Here is a 23,069-nt window from a genome sequence, read left to right as displayed (position 1 = left end):
TCCATTCAGTAGTTAATGCATGCCTCTCTCTCTCTCTCTCTCTCTCTCTCTCTCTCTCTCTCTCTCTCTGTCTCTGTCTCTCTCTCTCTCTCTCTCTCTCTCTCTCTGTCTCTCTCTCTCTCTCTCTCTCTCTCTCTCTCTCTCTCTCTCTCTGTCTCTCTCTCTCTCTGTCTCTCCAGTGTGGGATAGTATTGGGAACTCTCCTGTTGTTCTTCTGTTCCTGGATGACCCACCAGTCCTGTATGTTCCTGGTCCACACAGCGAGCACCACCAAGCGTAGAACATATGCTGGACTAGGTAAGCCACTGCTCATAGGGGAGAGTGATGTCATCATGTAGGCCTACATCATTACTGTGGTATGTGTGCACGATTTGCTCATTGTTGGAACACCATGAATTTTCACACACTGTTATTGTGCATTTATTTCCAGCTTTCCACGCCTATGGGAAACCTGGCAAAACACTGGTGGAGCTTAGGTGTGTGTCCCGCTCCTTCCACAATTACCTACCATGCAGTCTTTTTCTGATGTATTAAAAAGCAAGTGGAAACACTTGATGTTTGGTCATAACTAAACCCAATCCTCTCTCTCTCTCTCTCTCTCTCTCTCTCTCTCTCTCTCTCTCTCTCTCTCTCTCTCTCTCTCTCTCTCTCTCTCTCTCTAGTATGATAGGTCTGATGTTGGGGACTTGTATAGCCTTCTACGTCGTCATCGCAGATCTGGGCTCTAATTTCTTTGCCCAGCTGTTGGGCCTGCAGGTAGGAGAGAGTTGTGAGCTGCTAAGGGAGTCGAGCTTCTAATTATAGACGGAAATGCAACAACACAATAATAATGTTATTTACCTCAATCTTATTTGATTGGACGCTGAGCTGATAGCATTGTTTCTCTACCAGGCAATGTCAATTTTATGTGTCGACCTACGTAAGATCACACCCGAGTACAGTTATGTGTGGAGGTGATAGGTCAGGGCTGTTTGCAACACAGTACGATTGGTTAGAGCTTGTTTGCTGTCCCGCCCTGCTCTAGGTGACAGGCATTTTCCGCGTGCTGCTGCTGATCGCCGTGTCCCTGTCATCGTGCTGCCTCTCAGCCTGCAGAGAAACTTGATGTCGTCCATCCAGTCCTTCTCCGCCATGGCGCTCATGTTCTACACGTTCTTCCATGTTCACGGTGAGCCCACCCCCACACCACACTTACCTAGATGTCTAGTCAGTATCAGGGTCAGATTTATCTTGATATGTGTTTGAAATGTATTCTAACTCCCCTTTCACATTGACATTGGATGCACAGAACAACCTCTACTCTCTGTTGACTCAGTAGTGCCACTTTACTTCTTCCTTGAATCTGTCTGTGGATGGTTGTGTTGTTGTTTTTGTTGTGGTTGTGTACTGCTATAGTGTCTTCCCTGCTTACACACATTTAGCCTATAGCACTGCTACACCATAGACTCTCTATACTGTCCTGTCTCTGACCTCAAGTCCTGTAGCAAAATCATGAGACGGAGAAACAGACCCAGTCCTGGCTCTGACCCGGCCCAGGCTGGACCACTAACCCTCTAACCGGATGTATCTCCTTCCCTCCTTCTACTTTCCCTTCATCTTCCTCTCTGCCTCTTCACTTTGCCCTCTTTCTCACCCCCTACCCCCAATCTTCTGTGACACTTCCTCCCTCCTGTCTTGTGACTCTTCCTCCCTCCTGTCTTGTGACTCTTCCTCCCTCCTGTCTTGTGACTCTTCCTCCCTCCTGTCTTGTGACTCTTCCTCCCCCCCTGTGACTCTCCTTCTCCCCTGTGACTCTCCCTGTCCCCTGTGACTCTCCCTGTCCCCTGTGACTCTTTCTGTCCCCTGTGACTCTTCCTGTCCCCTGTGACTCTTCCTGTCCCCTGTGACTCTTCCTGTCCCCTGTGACTCTTTCTGTCCCCTGTGACTCTTCCTGTCCCCTGTGACTCTCCCTGTCCCCTGTGACTCTTCCTGTCCCCTGTGACTCTTTCTGTCCCCTGTGACTCTCCCTGTCCCCTGTGACTTTTCCTCCCCCCGTGACTCTTCCTGTCCCCTGTGACTCTCCCTCTCCCCTGTGACTCTCCCTCTCCCCTGTGACTTTTCCTCCCCCTGTGACTCTCCCTGTCCCCTGTGACTCTTCCTGTCCCCTGTGACTCTCCCTCTCCCCTGTGACTCTCCCTCTCCCCTGTGACTTTTCCTCCCCCCGTGACTCTTCCTGTCCCCTGTGACTCTTCCTGTCCCCTGTGACTCTTTCTGTCCCCTGTGATTCTTCCTCCCCACTGTCCCCCCCCCCACCCCCTTCTTCCCCATTGTCCCTTCGCTCCTGACCGTTCCTCCATCCCTCCTTTTCCTCTCAACTACTGAACCATTTTTGGCTTCATCTCCCTTCACTCCCGTCTCCTCATTTCCCCGCCTCTTGACCCCCTCCTCCTCTTCCTCCTCTCCTCTCCTGCGTTGCTGCGGCTGCTGCTGTAGATAGTGTTGTCTTCTCTGCGTTACGGCCTAGTCTCGGGCTCCTGGGTGGAGCGCGTACATCTGTGGCGAGTCAAAGGCGTCATTCAGTGCCTACCCATTATCGCCACCACCTTCTGCTGTCACCCGTAAGTAACCATGGCAATGACCCCTCCAACCCGGCGGGGGGGGGCGGGAGGTATCAACTCTGAAGCGCAGGGAACATTCTCCCTCATCCTCCAAAATCATAACATCTTCCCACTACCAAATCTCAAATCCAATCATCTCATTCAAATGTTTCTCTTTTCCGTCTTGATTTTGTTTGACGCGTTTGTGTGTCCGTTGTGTGTCCGTTGTGTGTGTGTTTGTGTATTGGTGTACACAATGGTATTGAGGGAGCTGGGTATATACAGATGTGTCTCAACCCTCTCAAACTGAACTGCCATTGTCACACAATCCCACCCAACCCTCCAGCAACCCCTCACTCCCTCTCTGCGCCTCAGCCAGGATCAGTGCCGTGGGCCTGGGCAGGAGAGGCTGGGTGAGAGGGTGGTGGAGGAGGATTATGGCGCTCCCTTTCTGGTCCTCTGTAGTTGGGAAGGGAAGCAGCTCCACACAGTAAATGCCATGCTGACCAGAAACCTGTGCCTACAGCAGTTTTGGGTTCTTAACTTTCCCCCCCTGGTCCATTAGCCAATAGCCTCCTCAGAATACATGTATGTATCTGATGTTGATTTCCCTGTTCTACCTCGGTATCATAATTCATCCACGTCTGGATGTATTTCCTCCAACATGCTCAATCTACCTCTGAAGAGCATTTTTGACTTGGCGTTGTCTCTGAGGTTTCAGTGTCTTATTCGGGGTCCTGTTAGCAGGATACAAGGCTGGATTGGCCTGTGTTGGCATGGTAACACTAGATGGATATTGGACAGGTCTATTCAGGTAAACCTGTAGTTGGTCCCTGATGCATTTTGGACAGTGTCACGGCTCTATTTGCAGAAGAAGTGGATGGTTTTATTCAGCATGGCATTTCCTATTTCTATAATTATATATACATCTTCCTTTTTTAAAAATTATTCATTCCCTCGGGTTGCTCCTTTTTCCCCTCTCATCGTCTCCTTCGTCATGATCAGCCCTCGGCACGGGCCTCTTCCCCCCTCCTCCTCCTCCTCCTCTTTTGGGACGTGCCGTAACCTCCCCCTCCCCCTCGCTTTCCCCCCCTCCCTCAGATGGTGTTGTCTTCGTTCAAACACGGGCTGCTCAGTGGCTGGTGGCTGGGGCAGGTCAGTTTGGTGCGCTGGGAGGGCGTCTTTCGCTGCCTCCCTATCTGTGGCATGGCCTTCGCCTGTCAGTCGTAAGTACCCCTCCCTCCCGCCCCCTTCTGCCACTCTGCCCACAAGTAACCATAGAACCACAGAAACATTCTAGGAACCCTGGGTTCTAGACGGTACTGTAGAAATAGAATGGGTAGTATGCAGCAAGACGTGGCTCTAGAATGTACATTGGGAATGGGATTTCAAAGTTCACCAAGTATGGTGGTGTTTGTAGGATATGTTTGCTCAGAGAGTAATACATGTACCCAACAGAGCATGAGCGTCTGTATTTTTTAAAGACAACACAAGGGTTTTGGGTGGTAACTATACTGGATGTGAGGTGAGGAGGGTTAGTGTTTTGGATGGAGAGGCAGGGGGATGGTTGTAAAGGAGGCTGCTCTGCTATTGCACTTTCACGCTTAACCAGACTTCATCCCTATTCTGTCAGCAGCAGGGAAGGCTGGTGGAGGTCGAAATCGGAGGACGGGCTCATAGTTGATACCATTCCTCATTCCATGTATCACAATGAGCCCATCTTCTACCTTCTACCTCCACCAGCCTCCCCTAGTACTTCTAGTACTCGCTATTGACTTTCTTACTGGCACCGTCAAAACCCTGAAATGGATGAGGAACACAATGTTCTGTCATTTAAAAAAAAAAAATATATATATATAGTTTTCACTACATTTAGTTCTGGAGAGGATCTTTCATGGACACATCCTCAAAGAAATTATTTTCAAAGAAACTGGATAGACAAAGAGGTTCACCTTTTGGCTGTAGATGACAGTAGATGATTTAATGTTTTGAGGTTGGAAGGATGAAGACAATGGCCTTTCTTACTACAGCACCTGTTTTATGAAGTTGGAGATTTATTATTATTATTATTATATATATATTATTTTTTTTACAAAGAGCGGATTTAAAAAAAAAGATTCCCCTTTTACGGCATATTCCATCCATCCATCCATCCATCCATCCATCCATCTCTTATCCTTCATATCCAGCTGCATGCTCTGTCGCTGCCTCCCCTTTTCTCTCATTGCCTTGCCACCGGGGCTGCCTTTTGGGGGATGGGGTAAGGGTGAGGGTTAGGTTGGTGTGTACGGCATGTGTGTTTTGGGGGGTTATCTTTTATTGTAATGGAGGGGGGGGGGTTGTATGTATGGGAGGGGGAGTGGTTTTGTTGAAGGTAAGGTTGATGTGGGGGTTGTTGGGGGTGTGTGGGTGACGTATGTGTCGGGTGAGGATGATGGTGGTGTTGGACTGAGGCTTCAATTATTAACATGCTGAGGACACACAACCCTCATCACTGTGTGTGTGTGTGTGTGTGTGTGTGTGTGTGTGTGTGTGTGTGTGTGTGTGTGTGTGTGTCTGTGTCCCTCGTCCCGCCCCACTAGCGGTGATATTTGGCAGGGTCTTTTCTTGGCCAGTGGTCAGACAGCAAGCGCAGCTCAACGTTGTTTTAGCCAAACCACTAATCAACCGCCTGGACAGCAGCCATCTTAGGACAGACTGATGTATTCATATGCTGATTAAACGGCTTTCAACACATTAATTTTTTTATTACATTTATAAAGCTGTTTACTTTCATTAATAACATTACTTAACATCGCTATTAACATAGGATGGTCCAGCACTGTTGTGCCCAAGCCAGACTTGTCGAGTTGTAAAAGGCAGTCATGTGGACGAACCTAATGGAAGTGTCCCTCTGTGATACTGCTCTGAGCAATATTAAGGCAATGATATTGTCTAGCTCTAGGTCTATGTGACTTACTGTTTCTCATCTCTGCAACCCCCACCCCTCCCCAACCACGCACCCACCCACCCATCTCATCTTTTCATTGGCTTCCTCTGTGCCCCTGAACCCCCCAACCCCCCGACTCCACCCCACCCCACACCCACTTGAGCTTAGTTTCAAATCTCAGTTCCATTAACAGAATTGCACTGTTCTTCTTTACAGACCAGTGTAAATCAAGTAATAAACATCTGAATAAGAATTAGTTCTGTTCAGAGAATGTCAGGGTTTTACAGTACTTACAGTACTTACAGTATGCTGTTGTATGTGACCTCCACTATGAGATTAAGTAGTTCCTGGATTTAAACAGGCTTCAAAGAATAGTGCCATGGGACAGTGAATACCCATAGAAATGAGAGAGAGAGAGAGAGAGAGGGAGGAAGAGAGAGAGAGAGAGAGAGAATAGGAGAGATGGGTGGTAGGGAGGGAGAGAGAGAGAGAGAGAGAGAGAAAGAGAGAGAGAGAGAGAAGTGAAGGACAGAGGACTCTCTTTCTCTCTCTCTCACTCACTCACACACACACACACACACACACACACACACACACACACACACACACACACACACAGATGCACATGTGAGAGAGAGCACAATAAGACTGCCAAGGAACTTTATAATGCTCTAAAAGCTGCCTAGCACTAGCTGTAATATATAAAGCCTGTAAATTCCCTGTTTAATGTGCTGTTCAGTTGGCCTCGTGTTTTACAGTGCTGTCGACAGGCAGACAGACAGACAGGGGGTTCTGACTGCTGCTGCTTTGTTTTTCAGAGATAATAACCACCACCACTTTACTGACTCAGTCTCAGACAGCCTCATCCGCTCTCAACCTCACCCGTATACCCCCAACCACACACACACACACACACACACACACACACACACACACACACACACACACACACACACACACACACACACACACACACACACACACACTCACCCCCCTCAACCCACTGTTGACTTCTGTTGAAAGCACAAATGCCATTGTGAAAATCAGCCCAGCACTTCTCTCACTAATAGAATCAGTAGTTCATCTGAAATCATATCATTACTGATCCTCACTTAAATCTGACCATGAACAATGATGGAAATTCACCCGATATACCCTGTCATCAGTTGAAATAACGAATAACTGATATCTCACTTTTTAATACGCCACAACTTAAAAAAAAAAAGAAAAAAAAAAGTTTATTCTGAAAATTCAAATCTTTCTACTTCTATCTGATGTGGCATCTGGAGGTTGTGGGTTGGTTTGTGTTTGACAGGCAGGTGTTGCCCACCTACGACAGTCTGGACGAGCCGTCCATCAAACGCATGAGCACCATCTTCACCACCTCTCTCAATGTCGTCACCACCTTCTACATCACGGTGAGTGGTGCACACACTATGATGCTCTCTCTATGAACAATCTTTGCTTCGTCCTGTGTGTGTGTGTGTCTGTGTCGGTGTGTGTGTGTGCATGTGCGTGTGTCTGTGCGTGTCTCTGCATGTGTGTGTGAAGTGTGCTGTTGATTTTATTTATGATTTTGACCCCCCCCCCCTCTCTCCTCTACCCCTCCCCTATCCTAGGTGGGCTTCTTTGGTTATGTGAGCTTCACAGAGGACATAGCGGGGAACGTGCTGATGAACTTCCCCTCTAACCTGGTGACGGAGATGATCAGGGTGGGCTTCATGATGTCTGTGGCGGTGGGCTTCCCCATGATGATCCTGCCCTGCAGACAGGCCATCAACACCATGCTGTTTGAACAACAGGTAGGGGTTTAACATATACATATATATGTAGACACACACACACACACACACACACACAGCTCTGTCTTACTGAAAACCGATGATTCATGCCCTGTGGTCTAAGGCGTCTAGCTGAAGAACGTTATGCTAAAACTCTTCTCCCCCTCCCCCTCACACAGCAGAAGGATGGGACGTTTGCTTCTGGGGGGTACATGCCACCACTGCGCTTTAAGATGATCACCCTCTGCATCGTATTCGGCACCATGCTGGGAGGCATTCTCATCCCCAATGGTGTGTGTGTCTGTGTGTGTGTGTGTGTGTGTGCGTGTCTGTGTGTGCGTGTCTGTGTGTGCGTGTCTGTCTGTGTCTGTGTCTGTGTTTGTGCGGGGGTGAGTGTTTTATAGTGTTTGTATTAAGGCATGGAATTCTTGTGTATTGACTTTTGGGAGGTTAGAGTTATTGAGTTTTAGCTGTGTGCGTGCGTGAGTGCGTGCGTGCGTCAAGTCATGTTTATTGTGTGTGTGCGTGTGTGTGTGTGTGTGTGTGTGTGTAGCCTTTATGGTGTCTGTGTGTGTCTCTAGGTCTTTAAGGTGCATGTGTTCTTTTATGTCTGCGGCGTAGCTCAAGATCTTTACGACGTGTGTGAATATGACTTTACGACTCAGTGACTGTCACACTCTTAACACAGTCCTTAAATCATGGCCCTAACTTTTATCTCCTTTAGACGAATAGACAGGAAGATAGCGCTATTATTCTGTTACACACACACACACACACACACAATGTGCTATGATAATGTAGATGTGAAGGTTGGGGTTAGTTTGAATGTTTTATTCATCCTGTATAGGGAGGCTGTTTGTTAGGGTTGTGTTTGGATGGACACACACACACACGCACGCACACACACACACACACACACTCACTCACTCACAGACGCTGTGTCTGGCTAGGCTGTATCTAATCAGGCTAATAGAGAGGAGAGGGGAGGGTGAGACTCTGGGGGAAAACAGACACTAAATCTGAGGGAAACAATATGGCTGCAGCTCCCAGGATGAAAGATGGGGTCTGGGCCCAGCGCCCAGCCAAGCTTGCCCACAGGAGGGGGGGTGGGGGAGGGGAGGGGTGGTGGGGGGCTCTGACTGGGGGATGAGACTGGATGAGAGGCACAGTGTTTTGGCTAGGGAGTGGGTAGGATGGGGGGGGCTTTCACTTTGTCTAGGTCTGTAGGTCTAAAGCTGTGTGTGGGCAAGGGCCTGGGTAAAAGAGGGTGTAACTGGTCTCTCTCTCTCTCTCTCTCTCTCTCTGTCTCTCTCTCTCTCTCTCTCTCTCTCTCTCTCTCTCTCTCTCTCTCTCTCTCTCTCTCTCTCTCAGTGGAGACTATCCTGGGGCTGACCGGAGCCACCATGGGCAGCCTGATCTGCTTCATATGTCCTGCCCTCATCTACAGAAAGATCCAGAAGAACGGCCTCACAGCACAGGTGACATATACACACACACACACGCACATAAACACACACACACACACACACACACACACACACACACACACACACACACACACACACACACACTCACCATGTACAACAACATACATATCTGACCAGTGACACGCAGAGATGATTCAGCATTACTAATGGACCTCTCCCTCCCTCCTAGCTGGTGTTGTGGGTGGGGCTGGGCATCCTGCTGGTCAGTACTTTTACCACCCTGTCAATCTCAGCCAGTGGCCCCACCCCCAGGGCCCAGCCTCCTCCCCCCCCAGCTGCTGTTAAGGGTTCTATCATCAGAGGAGGACTGCCCGACATCCCAGACCAACACGGTACGGAGTGTATCAGTGGAGGCTGGTGGAGGTAGAAATCGGAGGATGGGCTCATTGTAACGCGTGGATGGAATGAAGAATGGTGTCTTTACACATGTAGCTGATAACATAGAACATAGAGCTGACGCTGTTATCCGAGGTGACTTTCGCAACGCAATGCAATGCAAGAGTGCATACATCTTTCCTAATATATATGGTCCCAGCGGGAATCAAACCAACAACCTAAGCATTGTTAGTGCAATGCTCTACCAACTGAGCCACATTGGTAGTTGATACCATTCCTAATTCCATGCATTACAATGAACCCGTCCTCTATTTCCTACCTCCAGCAGCCTCCCCTGCTGTGTCTAGACTGTACTGGTTTTACTATAACACATTTCAATGCGTCACTTTCACTGTAGCCAGTGTGGTTTATGATTGATGTGGATGATAGTGTTACAATACCTGGTGTTATGTAGGAGCAAATTCAGTATCGTGCATAAACAATGTTATCGTCCTATCGCCCAATCCTATTACTCTGTGCGGCATATGAGGTGAAGCCAAAGGCAGATTTCTATCTCCAGGTCGACAATTGTACACCGGTCTATTTTAAATGTGAAACACCACTGCCAAAGGTATCTCAGGTTACCTTCCTTCCTATTTGCGTTTTTGATGGGAGCTTAAGAGAAAGAGGTAAAAAGAGCAAGAGCCCAAAGATGAGAAGCTTTAAACAAAGGAAGAGCGTGACAGACAAAGGGGGAGAGGCAGTGTTTTATGTTTTAAAGAGGGCAAGAGAGAGAAAGAGATTGACAGACAGAAGTAGACGATAACCTCTTGATAATATCTTGACATTGATTGAGCGAGAGGGATGCCCTTCAAACTCCAATGATTTCTCGTCACCCCCCCCCCCCTCCCACCCCCCCGCCTCTCCCTCCCCCTCTCCCACCACCCCTCCCTCTCTAGTGGCAGCTCTGTAATGCCTGCGAGCACTGTCCTATAACAAGGGGAGATGAGATGGTTAGGGTGAGTGGGTGGGGGTGGGGTTCAGGGACACAGAGGAAGCTGGTGGAGAGACTAGATGGATAGGGGGGTTGAGGAGGGGGGGTGGGGGCACAGAGGAAGCTGGAGGAGTGACTAGATGGGTGTGGGGGGGGGTTGAGGAGGGCACAGAGGAAGCTGGTGGAGCAACTAGATGGTTAGGGGGGGGGTTGGGTTCAGGGGGCTCAGAGGAAGCCGGGGGAGAGACAAAACTAGGGTAGAGGAAACTAGAGGGCTGATGCTTGGGGGGGTTTTGGGTGAGAGGAAAAGGGAGGGTCGTAAAAATGAGAGAGTTTCAGACTCTGGACCAAGGACGGATCATACAGCCCCATCCTGTATCTCTTTTTTTATCTCTCTTTTTCTCTTTGCCTCTCCCCTGATTGGCACCACGGTACTCATTCTCTTTTTTTTTTCTCCATCTCCCCCTCTCTTTCTCCCCCTCCTTCCTCTGACTGAACCCCCCCTGTCACCCGCTTCCACACCTGTTTCTTGTTTATCGCGTGTATTTTATAGTGTGGAAAGTAGAGCGGAAGTGTGGGTCTGTTGTCCCTTTCGCTCTCTTTCAATCTCTCTCTTTCTATCCCTCTCTCTTTATGAGTGGTGGTCGCTTTACTGTCTTGATCTTTTCTGCCATCTAGTGGTCATCTCACTATCAAACAAGCACACTATTCAAAATGGATGTATGGTTTTGTGTGTCTGCAGTCGAGAAGCCCCTGGTTGTGAAGCCTTTGGAGGTTGCAGAGAGGCCTAACCCCCCTGTGGAGGTCGTGGGGCCTGCAGAGAGGGCCCCAGCCGAGCCCCCCCAGATCAAGGGTCCCGTGGAGCTCCCTGAAAGGAAGAAAAAGAAGGAGGAGGAGGAGGAGGTACAGCTGGACCGCCCTGACGCAGGTACAGATACCCAACCAGGGATGGAACCATATAGAACCAATAATATCTGATCAATAACATAAGATCTATGGCTCTCAAATGTATTACGTTGCTACCGCCCCAAAGTGATGTGTCTGTCGACAACACAATGGGCCACTGCTCCAGAACACCTGAGGACACGCTGTCTAAGATGAGGGCACGCTGTCTAAGATGTATCTAAGATGAGGACACGCTGTCTAAGATGTATCTTGACCTGTGTTTGCCTCCTGTCCCCAGGTGTGGCCTTGGCCGACGGCGAGGCACACCGCCACGAACCGCCCATCCCTCACGACGAGGTGATGATAGACCAGAGGAAAAACGTCATAGAGCTGGAGGAGGAGAAGAAGAAATCCGAGTCCGAAGGAGATGAGGAACCAGGGGCCGGACAAGCACAGGAAGAGAAGAAAGGAGGAGGAGGAGGAGGAGAAGAGGAGCAACAGAAGCCTGTGGCGATGGGGCAAAAAGAGGAAGTGGGAGGAGCGGAAGTACGGTCCAATGAGGTGCTGGAGAAGCCTGCTGCAGAGGTGGCTAAAAAACAAGTTCCCCCTTTAAAGGAGGTGGAGAACCCTGGTCCTGTGAAACCCGTGCCTGCTGGGAACGTTGTGGCGGTGGTGGATCATGTCGTGGCGCAGGTTGATGACGCAGGCAAAGCTCCAGAGGCTGTTGGGCAACGTGAGTTGTTGTATTGGGTGTTATCATGAAACTGGCTGGGGGGGGGGGTTTCTGGGTAGAGGTTCTAGGATCCACTTACAACCTCTTGTCTCTAACCCATCGGAGAGAAAAAAAACAGAAACGTACCGCGGCCAAGTTCTAGTGATCATGTCGTGGCTGTGAATGGTGTGTGACCTCACTGCTCAACCCCTGCCCTGTTAACCTCTGACCCTGCTGTGTTAGGTGAAGCGGCTGCTCCGGGTCCTGAAGTGGAGCATCACGTGGCAGCGGAGGGGGCTGCCGCTCCAGAGGTTAAAGACGGGAAGGAAGGAGGAGCGGAGGACAAGATAGATGGTGAGTGAATGGAGGAGTGAAAACACACTCAAGTCTGTAGCTGCTACAGTCCCAGCGATGGAGCCAGACAGAGAGGTTGAAGATCAGTGGTAGCTCATGAACAGTAGAAATGGATGGATTTATACCACGTTATTTGATACAGTATATACCATTTCATGCTTCTCTATGGCTCTCTCTCACTCTCTCACTCTCTCCCTCCCTCCCACTGTGCTTCTCTCTCTGAATCTCCTCATCTCAAGAGTCTCATGTTTGATGCAGGTCGAGGGCAAGATTGCTTTTCTGTCGAAGGTCAAACATATGATCTTTACCCACTTCTGAGGCACCACAACAGACACGTTGAGGAGGATAGAATGATGATGCCTCTCTTTTTCTTTCTCTTGTCTTTATTCACTCAAGACACTCAGCAGCACTGTTATTGACTCTCTCCTCTGACTCTCACTCTTTATTTTCCTCTCTCTTTCTTTCTCTGCCTCCCCTTCTCTCCCCCCTTTTACCTCTCTGCTGGGCTCCTGTCACAGTGATAAAAAAGCTGGTTGAAGGTATGAACTCCTCTCTCTCTCCTTTTTCGCTCTGTCTCTCTCTTACTCTCTGTAATTCACATGTAATCACTCGACAAACTAATAGGGTCTAGACACGATAGAGGGTGTGTAGTAACCAGTGTAGTAGTCCTATGCAATTCTAAAACCTACTACACGATCATAACCTCCTCCGAGTCCTAACCCACTCATACTGCAGTCCTTGTTCGTAGCAATCACATCCGTGCCCAATCATGATTTATTTGACTCATCAGCTCAACTCTTTTGTCTTCTCATCTGTGAGGACTCCCACATCCCTGTAGTTTAATCAAACTAATCCCACCCCCCCCATACAGGGATCCAATTCCCTGCCAATTACACCCCGAACTGTATATATTTGGTACATTCCAACTCCCTCTCCCCTTCCGGTACAGAGGGTCAGCTGGACCACGGGCTGCTGCTGCAGGTGATCAAGGAGCAGCAGGAGCAGCAGAAGAGAATCCTGGACCAGCAGGAGAAACTCCTGGCCGTCATACAGGAGCAACACAAGGAGATCCACCAAAAACCACCAGGTACACACTCACTCCTACAGTTTGCCCTGCCGGAAATAAAGACACACATACACAGAAACAAACTCTTTGACATTCAACATTCAAAACACGTTCAAACTTGCACTCATACCTTTACTCAGTATGCTTATCAACTTCATATGTGCTACATGGATGGTCATTGTGAGTGAATTAGATTACATTCAACTTTATTGTCATTGCAGAGTACAAGTACTATACAACAAAATGTAGTTTAGCATCTAACCAGAAGTGCAAATAGTGATATAAGAACATGATATCAAAAAACATGACAATGATAGTGATGGGTACAGTAAGGCATGTACGGTTATGGCATTTTGTCTGTAAAGGGGGGGGAGTTAGTTTTGTTTGTTATTGTATTGTCAGAGGGTGCTGCAGAAGCTGAGGAGGTGTTGGGGGAAGCAGTGAAGCCCAAAGACCCTGCCCTGGCTTCAGACCCCAAGCCCGAGCCTGTCAACACTGCTGAGGCTGGAGCTGTAAGGGCAGAGGCTCCAGCCCAGCCCAGGAATGAAGCCCTGCCCGTGGGTGAGATCTCTGAGGATCAGGTTCCCAGAGCAGTGGCTCCTGTGGATCCCAAGGAAGTGCTCCAGGAAGCCCTCAAACAGAAGCCTGTGGTAGGTGCCGCGGTGGGAGCAGCTGTGGTAGTCCATAAGGACAAGGAGCTGGGGGCCAGAGGGGTACCACTGGGCCAGAGGGGGGCAGAGGAGAAGCTACGAAGAGAGGAGGGAGGAGCAGCCATGGACAGAGAGAATGAGAAGATAGCGAGAGCGATATTAGAGAAGGAACGATCTGAAAAAGAGAGGATTGATAAGGAGGTGGAGGCGTTAGTGGAGAAAGAACGGCTGGATAGGGAAAAGAGGGAGAAGCTGGCAAAAGAACAGGAGATGGAGAGAGCCAGGTTGGAGAAGGTGAGACTGGAGAAGGAGAGACTGGAGAAGGAGAGAGCAGAGAATGATCGATTGGAGAAGGAAAGACTGAAGGAGAGAGCAGAGAATGATCGATTGGAGAAGGAGAGACTGAAGGAGAGAGCAGAGAAAGAAAGAATGGAGAAGGAGAGAACGGAGAAGGAAAGGGCGGAGAAGGAAATACTCCAACGGGAGAGGAGAGACAAAGAGGCGATGGAGAGAGAGGCGATTCTTGCCAGGGCAGGACCAGGAGCAGGTGGAGAGAAAGGAGTTGGGCCTCAGCCTGTGAAGAAGGGTGGGCGTGACCTGAAAGAGGGAGCAGACCTTGTGGAGGGCCAGAGCCACCAGGAGAAGTCCAGGGACCAGGGAGACACAGACCTGAAGAGGAGACGTAGGGCTCTGGGGGCCGGAGGGCCCGGGGAGACTGGGGGGTCCAGAGGAGGTGTACCAGGGTTGGAGCCCTTACTGGAGCTGGGGGGGTCTGACCTCCATGCAGCCCTTGAGGGGCAGCTGCTGGGGGGAGCACTGGTGCACACACGGCAGATCAAACAAACCTCAAACCCAGAGGGAGAGGCATAACGGTGGTGGTCCTGGCACCACACTCAAAATACACGCACCACACACACACACGCACTCCACACACAGTGGGTTGGACTGAGCCCACCCCACACAGGGACTCACTGATGCAAAGTGGGACACATCCTTCGCTGACCATAACATACTCTCTCACGTACTGTGGGTCAGACCCCTTCTGCTTCTGCCAGCCGTCAGAGTTAATCTGAGCTGCCAGGATGATCACACACCTGCTGTCCTGGAGGAGAGTGTGAGCTGCCTTTAGGGGGTAGGGACCATGCTGTGTCTTTTCCTTTCAATGTTTTCAGGCCTCTCTGCTACCAATCCCAAAGCTGTTCCTTAAATGATTTAAGAAGATAATATAATGGAGATATGTTATAATGTTGATATGATAACTTGCTGTAACATTCTGTATTATTATACCATAAATTCAAAGTCTTTATTGAAAATATATTTTTATGTAAATATTAACTTATTTTGTCTTTGAGGCAAAGGTTTTGGGTGGGTCTTTGTGCTTAGATGTATGTTGGTAATGATATGCAAGACCATATTGAGTTTTTGTCTTTGTATGAGAGAGAGCAATGTACCAGCTAAACGACTGTATGCGAGCCTCTTTAATTACCATGGTATTTGGGTCTCTCCTGACCCTCGAGTTCATTTGTGGTTGTTATTGTTATACTGTACTGCTTTTGGCCTTGGAAATCTATTGGTTTTATTGTTACTGTACATTACTGTGAGCTGTAAATAGCACAACAAATTTCCCTCTGCAATGTATGCTCTATGCCTTTTTTTCTTCTCATATTTTAGAAATATTTAGCATCAACTGGTAAAATTTTTGATTTTGAATCAAGAATTGCTTCTCGGTTTAATGAACATGAGAGAAACTGCAGAGCTGGGCAATGTTGGCTACACAGAACTGAAAAAACAACAACACCTTTTTCCAGAGTTCTGAATCCATAGCTCTGTTATCCAACATTCCATTCTTGTGTTCTATTCCAGGTGTTTTCCTTTCCACTAGTGCCTTACCATAGATGTGCTGCAGCAATGGTGTTTTAGGAGAGAAACTCATGTACCGGTAGTAGTTTTGTCATGTCCTTTGTTCTCACTGCTTTGTGCCTCATCACTTGGATGAGAAAATGGAAGTAAATTAATATCTGTATGCCTTTAAGATAAATTCACAAAAATAATTCCACAAACAGTTTTGAGTCTTCGTCTGTCCTATAAACTGACTACTGTGAAGAATAGAATAGAAGCAGATACTGGGACATTGATAAGGCGTATTTTGATGTTACAACTGTCAACTTGCTTCGTTTTTAATTATTGGTTCAAACAATGGCTCAGACTTTGCAAAAGGTCACTGTTAGAGAGAAACACATTAATAGTGGACCTAATACTGTTCATCACTTCCTTAGAATAATCGTTTATTTTTGAAAATGTGTAAATAAATACAATGGAAAAATAAAGGTTTGTGCGTCAGCCTCAGTCTTTACGTTGGATGTCGGCCTGTTTGTTGAAATGCTCTCAGCTCTTACATGAACCAGAGACACTATACAAAAAATATATTTATTTACACAGAATACATTACATTATACACTGTCAGTCCACAGAGTTCTAGTTGTAGAAAAACCTTCATTCTGCATCAATTAAAAGGCAAAAACCAGCATGTTCCCCTTGACCTGAAACCAACCGCCTACTTCACAACAGATCTGCTATTATTATTATATTTTTTAATTTTATTTTTTTACATTTTTGTGTCGCCTGACCTGTCACGGGCATAGAGACAACATACTAGAGACTTCTCAGTACATACTGAAACAGTGTGTAATAAGAATGATAATGGGAATGCTGGGTTCGTGGTTTAGATACAGGTGCAACAACCTTCCATGTCTGGGATAAACGCCACGTGTAAGCGCCACCTCTACTTCACTCCTTTCTTTGCCTGTGGGACAATGAGGAGACAGTCAATCGGACATGCTCAAACCAAATCGGCAACATGTGGAAGAAACTGTAAATGGAGGTTGACACTCACAGCAGTTACAAAGCACGCCTTGAGTGCATCAAATTCCTTGACACACAGGTCCTTCCTCAGCTCCTGCCTGCCTGTGGTCGTGGCTGTCACACACCTCCCGTACGAGGCTGCCTGGGAGACACATGAGAGGCACAGATCTCATACATTCTCATCTCATTCTCATACACATTTCAGATCAGGCTGGCTGACAGAGCTGGTAATGTAGGGTTTAACCCCAAAGTTAGAATCCATTGGAAGAGGAAACGCAGGTCCAAACTCTCTTATCTTCCCTTGACTTCCTTTGACTATTATTGGATCAACAGTTCCCCAAGTCATTTTCTGGTAATACGCACCTCTCCTGCGCACTGAGAGAACAGCTCTGGGAACCGTCTCATTCTGTCCCGGGTGCGAGTCCACACGTTTGTCCCCGACATGATTTCTTGATTAAAATGAAGACCTCCTCTCTCAACAGCAGCTGATCTCAGTATTGACAGCCTTTGACGTCGGGGAAACAAGATCCAGCAATCCAGTTAATATGTGATGTCTTAGTCAGTGTTATTGTTGAATGTGATATGGCCATATGAACATCATATCAATAGGAGTGACGAGTAAATTACTTGCAAGACGATTGATTTGACAGTCAACATGGACAGCGCCATATTCTTTGTTGACCCTGAATCAGGAAAACGACACGCTGGATATCTACGAATGTGATTGGTTCCACTCTACCTCAATCAAGAGGCGGGATTAATGTGACGCCTTTTGATTCGTCTAGGCGTAACCATTACGCATTAGCGTCGGACCAATGTAATCATAGGTGTGCTACACATTGCTCTTTCATTGGCTACCTGTCATTGTTAGACTCCGCCTCCCGTCCCATGGAAGATGACCAGCCTACAGGCGAGAGTGCAAAATCATGGCAACATTCATGGAACGTCTCGCTTTCCTGCAAAAAGTAGGTGCTCGAGTGAATATTTGTAAAGAACGTTTAAATACGAACTTAATAAAATAAATGAAATCACGAGCATTAATAGCTGTTGTGTTTCTTCACGCTCGTTATTTTACAATTCGTCCCATCCCAGTAGCCTAGCTACCTTGCTAGCCATAGCTACCTCATCAGTCTCAGTTTGTACTGTTGTTTATATCGGCGTTGAAACTGTCAATCAAAAGTGCATTGCTTCTTTTGCCTCATGTCTTGACTCAGATGCCCACTCTGATGAAAGCAACAGCAGATGACGAAACCCCCTGTCCTGGCTACCTCTTTCAAGAGATTGGAAGTATCCTTTCAGCTGTGACACCAAGCAGCATCTCTCATTCCAAAACATCTCATTTTGATCTGACTGCATTTTTAGCCCAAAGACTACTGTTTGATAAAAGTATGTCCTTCACCCACCTGACACTGCAGAGATCTCACATGAATCAGTGGGGTACGGTCAGTGCTTGCTGGAGTACTTGTTGGAGAGGTTGCAGGTGGAATCCTGTCATGTCAAGCTAAAGGTGAGCTTAGCAGGGCTACCAGGCCCTCAGGTGTTTGATTCCAAGATGTCGATGTTGTTATGTGAGTGAAGAGTCCCTATTACACAACAGAATAATGGAAGTCATTTTTTGTATCATCCTCTCTATTAATGGTTTCCAATGTCCTCCCCCTATCATTCTTTCAATCCTGTCATTTAGTTATCTAACTCCTATTTCTGTTGTTTCAGGCTCTGAAGATCTTTATTCATCTCAGCGGTCACGGATCGCAACACTTCCTCACAGAACTCAGACGGAACTCCACCTTCATTCAGAGAGCGTCTGGTGAGATGAGTTAATGTCACTATTTATTTCAGATATTTATTTTTGTTCAGTAACTTTTCTACTATACGATTTTTGGGGAGTTACAAGTGCGTGTGTGTGTGTGTGTGTGTGTGTGTGTGTGCGTGTGTGTGTGTGTGTGTGTGTGTGTGTGTGCGTGTGTGTGTGCGTGTGTGTGTGTTTTCTCCTCAGTTTACAGTGGTCCTCCTGACCCTATCCATGGCACTGCTCTGTACCAGAAAGTAAGAGCCACAGCACAGGTGAGCTGGAGACCACAACTGTCCAACACACACACTCCACCCCCCCCCCCCTCTCTCATGCTGTCTTTCTTTTCATATCTCTTTCCAGGAGCTGGCCACTTTGCTCTTCACAGATACAGTATCTCCCCAGAGCTGCCTGTCTCCATGCAAACCAGCCACCCCTACCATGGGTGAGTAACTCATTATTCAAGGTATGCATGATGATGAGGAGGAGGAGGAGGAGGAGGAAGAAATGCAGTTATATAGCGTTATGTTTATCAGCTGACCGTTATGTTGGGAAACGCTATGTGTGCCTCATTTTAGTTTACAGTATCTCTGCCCTAATACTTCTGTTAATGACAGTCAGCTGACCACTGAATTGATGGACGTGATTTCACTTAACCACTAAGTTAACCCAATCCTCGAGCAATGGCTTTTCTTTTTTTACTAGAGACGGAAGGAGAGGATAAATAGTGATGATGGGGCGTGTCTTCTCTCTTTCCATCCAGGCATGGGATCAGAGACAGCCCACAGATCGGGACTGCAGGGTTTTGGATACAGCCCAGGGAGGTGGGGGACGAGTGAGTGTCCACATGCATGGCCGTGTTGGTTGCATTGTAACTCATTGAATTCCTTTTAACAGTATGTGCATTTCAAGGGTGACTTCCTCTCCTTGTCTCCTCTCTTGCACTGATCTGAGAAAAAAAAGGTTAGAAATAAGCAATATGGTGGCCATGCCTACCAACACGTAGCCTTTCACCTGTCCGGTTGTTTCACACAGATGAAGGAAAGAAGACCAGGAGAGGATGTTACCTCAGACTATTGAGGTACACCCCAGAGACTGGTAACCTATGGTCAACTCACCGTTGTCTGCTTCTCTCATATGTCACTTCCTGAACCTGGCAGGTGGTGAGACCCTATTGGACAAGATCCAGAAGGCCGCGGAGGTGGTGGCCAGTGCTGTCCTTCCCCCACCTGAGCTCCAGGGCATACGTCTCCATGACAACCACTACCGTGCGGTTGTGGCACCGTCCGCCCCCATCGAGGTGGCTGTTCCAGCATGTGCCTACGACCTGCCTTCTCCCAGACCCAAAGGTGAGGCAGGCAGGCTGCTGCTTCTAACCAATTGTTATATGAGCCAGATCTTTATGGCAGCCAAAGTGGGAATTTGGAAAACGTATATATATACTTAATCAGAATTTATGTTAAATATCTACTACTTATTCTAAGATACTCTACCATATTTTGAGTGGGTCAAAATTCAACTTTCCCACACCTTCCTCTCTCTCTCTCATCCTCCTCCCTCTATCTCCCATCCTCCTCCCTCTCTCTCTCATCCTCCTCTCTCTCTACCATCCTCCTCCCCCTCTCCCTCCCATCCTTTCTCTCTCTCTCTCTCTCTCTCTCTCTCTCCCCCAACCTCCCTCTCTCTCTCTCTTGCACTTACTCCTCCCTCTGTCAGCTGCCCAGCGTTCCCCAGGGCAGGTGAGCGGGGGGTGGGAGGAGATTGACAGTGGCCACAGCTCCTCCCACAACTCATCTCAGGAGAATGCCAACCATGGGGGCGGAAGCTGCAAGTCGGGGGGCACCGGGAGCCAATCAGGTGCCAGTCGGGAGAGTGGGGATCCATCGGAACGGTGAGTCTCTCATGAGTATCACCCTCCTGTCTCTACTGATGGTGTGAAATGTATAAAGCATAATGAGGAAAACTCCATTCTCTTCAGTTTCCAGTCATGTAGAAGTGATACCACACCGACAGGTAAACCATGCTCCCTGTGTCTGTCTATCTCTCTCTCTCTCAGGGTGGAGGCCATACAGTTGGGGGACTGTGGCCAGGAGGTGACGCTCATCAGCAGACTGACTGAGGGCTCCAGGGTTTTCCTGTCCAGAGAGGAGAGCCAGCACTTCATCAAGGAGTCAGTACAAAGTATACAAGCACAATAATGGATAGTCGTGGTGCCACACTATCTTGTTTATTTACTGTTTATATTGTTGAGTTCTTGTTGTTCTTGTTGTATTTATGTATGTATTCCCATTTGCACCAGGTGTTCCACTCTGAACTGTGAGGTTGTGGTGGAGCTGCTGTCTCGCAGGCTTCAGGACCTCTCAAACACCGTCCAAATGGTACAGTCTATACAGCAGGCTGCAGTCCACCAGTTACAGTACTCTTTAAGCCTTAGTGAGATACAGTATCATAGTGTCAGTTCTGCCACACATGCCCAACCTAGCATAGCTTTTGAAGACCTAACTGTGTGGATTTCATCAGTGGGCACTGAATGTACTGTTGCACTATGCTACTATTTGCCACTATGGAATGGAATGGAATGGACTTTATTTGTCATTGCTACAGTACAGGTACCAAACAACGAAATTTAGGAATATATGCCACTACTATCTGGTTAGATGCCAAACTACATCTCGCTGTACAATGACAATAAAGTTTAATCTAATCTAATGTAAAATTATTTCACTGTTTTGCCACCTTTCCACCAGAGGGCATTGTGTGCTGTGGCATGTCTCATGACATCCGACCTCCTCTCTCTGGAGCAAATCCTTGGAGCGACCCAACGGAGGCTGGCCCAGCTGTGTGACGGACCCCCGGGGCCCGTGGCTAACAAAGCCACTAAGGTAAGACTCACACATGCGGAGGAGATGTACAGTGAAACAAGGTGACAAACCATGCTCTGATGCTTGTGCCCCACCCCCCCCACCAGATCCTGCGGCAGTTTGAGGCTCTGATGGGAGAACCAATCAGTGGTGCCAGACGAGATGCAACTGCGGCCAATAGTGTAGCGGCATCCTCCTCCAACCAGCCCCCCACATACCTCGCCCTCCTACTGCCAACACACACGGACGACACCACCACCTCCAACCATCACCTGAGCAAAGACCCTCAGCCAGAACCCTCATCTGAGGGACTAATTCACCCCCCTCCCCTGCTTGGCCTGGACTGGGACCAGGGGGATGCGTCAGGGAGGCTGCTAGATGAGGATGACAAGGAAAGCATGTCCCCGAGTCAGGATGAAGAGTCTTTGGACAGCCAGACTGGGTCCAGGACTAGTGAGGCTCAACTTGTCTCAGACACAACAGATAAATACCCAGAGCTCCTCACAGAGAGGGACTCTCACCCAGCTTCGGATCCCCGACCAGAGCAGCCCTCTGTGGGTAGACTGTCCCTGTTCAGCGGTATGGAGCTGGTGACTAGAGCAACGCTTGTATGCCAACCACCCCTCATAGGGAGAGGTGCAGACTTGCAGACTAAGGACATGGGAGTCATAGCGAGAGACGAGAGAGAGCGTTTGAGTGTTGACCCTAAAATTGCAACGGAATCACCACTCCTGAGGTTTGACGGCACCAGTGAGGACCCGCCCACGAGTGATCTTACAAACAGTAGCAGCCAATCAGTATCAGCCTTCTCTTTCCTCAACCTTTGACGTTACTCACTGAACTGCAATGGTCGAACAATGATGTTGTCATAGGTGTTTCTGACCAGGAAACAATGGCCAAGTCAGAACAACCATTGCCCCTAACCTTTTTGTTTGTTTGTCTGTTTGTAGGTTTGAAAGGTGTGTGCAATATGGTGATGGCTTCGATTAGCCTTTAAATGGATTTAGTCAAGCCTCTGGCATAATGCTGTCACTCTTCTGTTCCTTTAGCAAGCACGGAATGAGTCAGGCTGGGGGCTGTTTTCATGATGTCAGGAGTAACCTAACTAACCAGTTATGATATCAGGGATGCGCAGCTCCCTGAGGGTACACATTACAGTGTCTTCTCGGTTTGCTGGGGAGTTTCATTTTGCACATGCTGCAAGGTTATTTTCTTGAGCTTCTGGTTATTGTGAACAGTTGCTTTGACTCAGGATTCATTTATCAGTAATGTGGCGTTACTGTGCCTCTTCAACACACCCTTACCCTCTCTTAGGGGATGTATTTTTTTTTATTTTGCACTACAGTTATTTTCTTACAGACTTATGTCTTCTGGTATACTTTGGTACTTAGTACATTAATCTCTACACAAAGTGTAAACATTGAGTGTTATTTTTAAAGTATTTATTATGTCTTTCTCCTGTTTCACATATACAGTACGGTAATAAGAATGAGTGAGACTAGTTGTTTAGTGCATGTCTTGCCAAAACATCAGAGTGAAATGCATTTAGAATTGATGAATGGATGAATTGATTCATCTCTGTCATCTTAACCATGTCTGTCTGTGAGAACACCTCAATATATTTTGAAAGCAATGCATCCTGGTACTTTCAGTGGAGATACTGTTTACTATCGTTGTACTGTGTCTTTCAACTAAAGCCATGCTGTTGCACGTGTGGGATCCACTGTGTGACAATAAAACATGCTGTCTTTGTGTTACAGCACTACTGAAGTACTAGAAAAACCTGTCAGTTTCTATGTGGATCTCTA

At 47.8% G+C, this 23,069-nt stretch overlaps 3 protein-coding genes across 3 annotated transcripts in view; 2 read left to right on the top strand and 1 right to left on the bottom strand.

Annotated features, from left to right (window-relative positions):
• The window catches only part of slc38a10 (solute carrier family 38 member 10), a gene marked incomplete at its 5' end in the record, with an annotated part of 16,432 nt that extends 264 nt beyond the window's left edge, over positions 1-16,168 (top strand). The window contains 18 exon segments of the mRNA XM_080542297.1: positions 180-297; positions 431-476; positions 663-756; positions 1,025-1,067; positions 1,070-1,158; positions 1,160-1,168; positions 3,678-3,802; positions 6,821-6,923; positions 7,125-7,307; positions 7,466-7,577; positions 8,658-8,764; positions 8,943-9,105; positions 10,825-11,010; positions 11,266-11,700; positions 11,923-12,033; positions 12,552-12,572; positions 12,983-13,120; positions 13,502-16,168. Of these exon segments, the coding sequence (XP_080398423.1) occupies positions 180-297; positions 431-476; positions 663-756; positions 1,025-1,067; positions 1,070-1,158; positions 1,160-1,168; positions 3,678-3,802; positions 6,821-6,923; positions 7,125-7,307; positions 7,466-7,577; positions 8,658-8,764; positions 8,943-9,105; positions 10,825-11,010; positions 11,266-11,700; positions 11,923-12,033; positions 12,552-12,572; positions 12,983-13,120; positions 13,502-14,619 (3,201 nt within the window). The 3' untranslated portion in view covers positions 14,620-16,168.
• A 363-nt stretch (positions 16,169-16,531) lies between these two features.
• ndufaf8 (NADH:ubiquinone oxidoreductase complex assembly factor 8) lies at positions 16,532-17,273 on the bottom strand (the record flags this gene model as incomplete). Its single annotated transcript, XM_080542296.1, has 3 exons — positions 16,975-17,273; positions 16,643-16,753; positions 16,532-16,552 (listed from the first exon to the last, which is right to left on the bottom strand). The coding sequence occupies exons 1-3, from the start codon at positions 17,053-17,055 to the stop codon at positions 16,532-16,534; spliced, it is 213 nt and encodes a 70-aa protein (XP_080398422.1). The 5' UTR covers positions 17,056-17,273.
• Positions 17,274-17,537: 264 nt separating this feature from the next.
• Positions 17,538-23,004, top strand: tepsin (TEPSIN adaptor related protein complex 4 accessory protein; the record flags this gene model as incomplete). The annotated part of the gene is made up of 13 exons (XM_080541610.1): positions 17,538-17,576; positions 17,826-17,898; positions 18,027-18,118; positions 18,325-18,418; positions 18,608-18,675; positions 18,764-18,845; positions 19,164-19,235; positions 19,561-19,749; positions 20,117-20,291; positions 20,457-20,570; positions 20,700-20,778; positions 21,148-21,282; positions 21,369-23,004. 13 exons carry the CDS (start codon positions 17,538-17,540, stop codon positions 22,086-22,088), a joined length of 1,932 nt encoding a protein of 643 aa, XP_080397736.1. The 3' UTR covers positions 22,089-23,004.
• Positions 23,005-23,069: the final 65 nt, after the last annotated feature.

Source organism: Nansenia antarctica (assembly GCF_963989245.1).
Source record: "Nansenia antarctica genome assembly, chromosome: 11".
Lineage (NCBI taxonomy): Eukaryota > Metazoa > Chordata > Actinopteri > Argentiniformes > Microstomatidae > Nansenia > Nansenia antarctica.
This window is presented reverse-complemented; position numbering and strand designations above follow the sequence as displayed.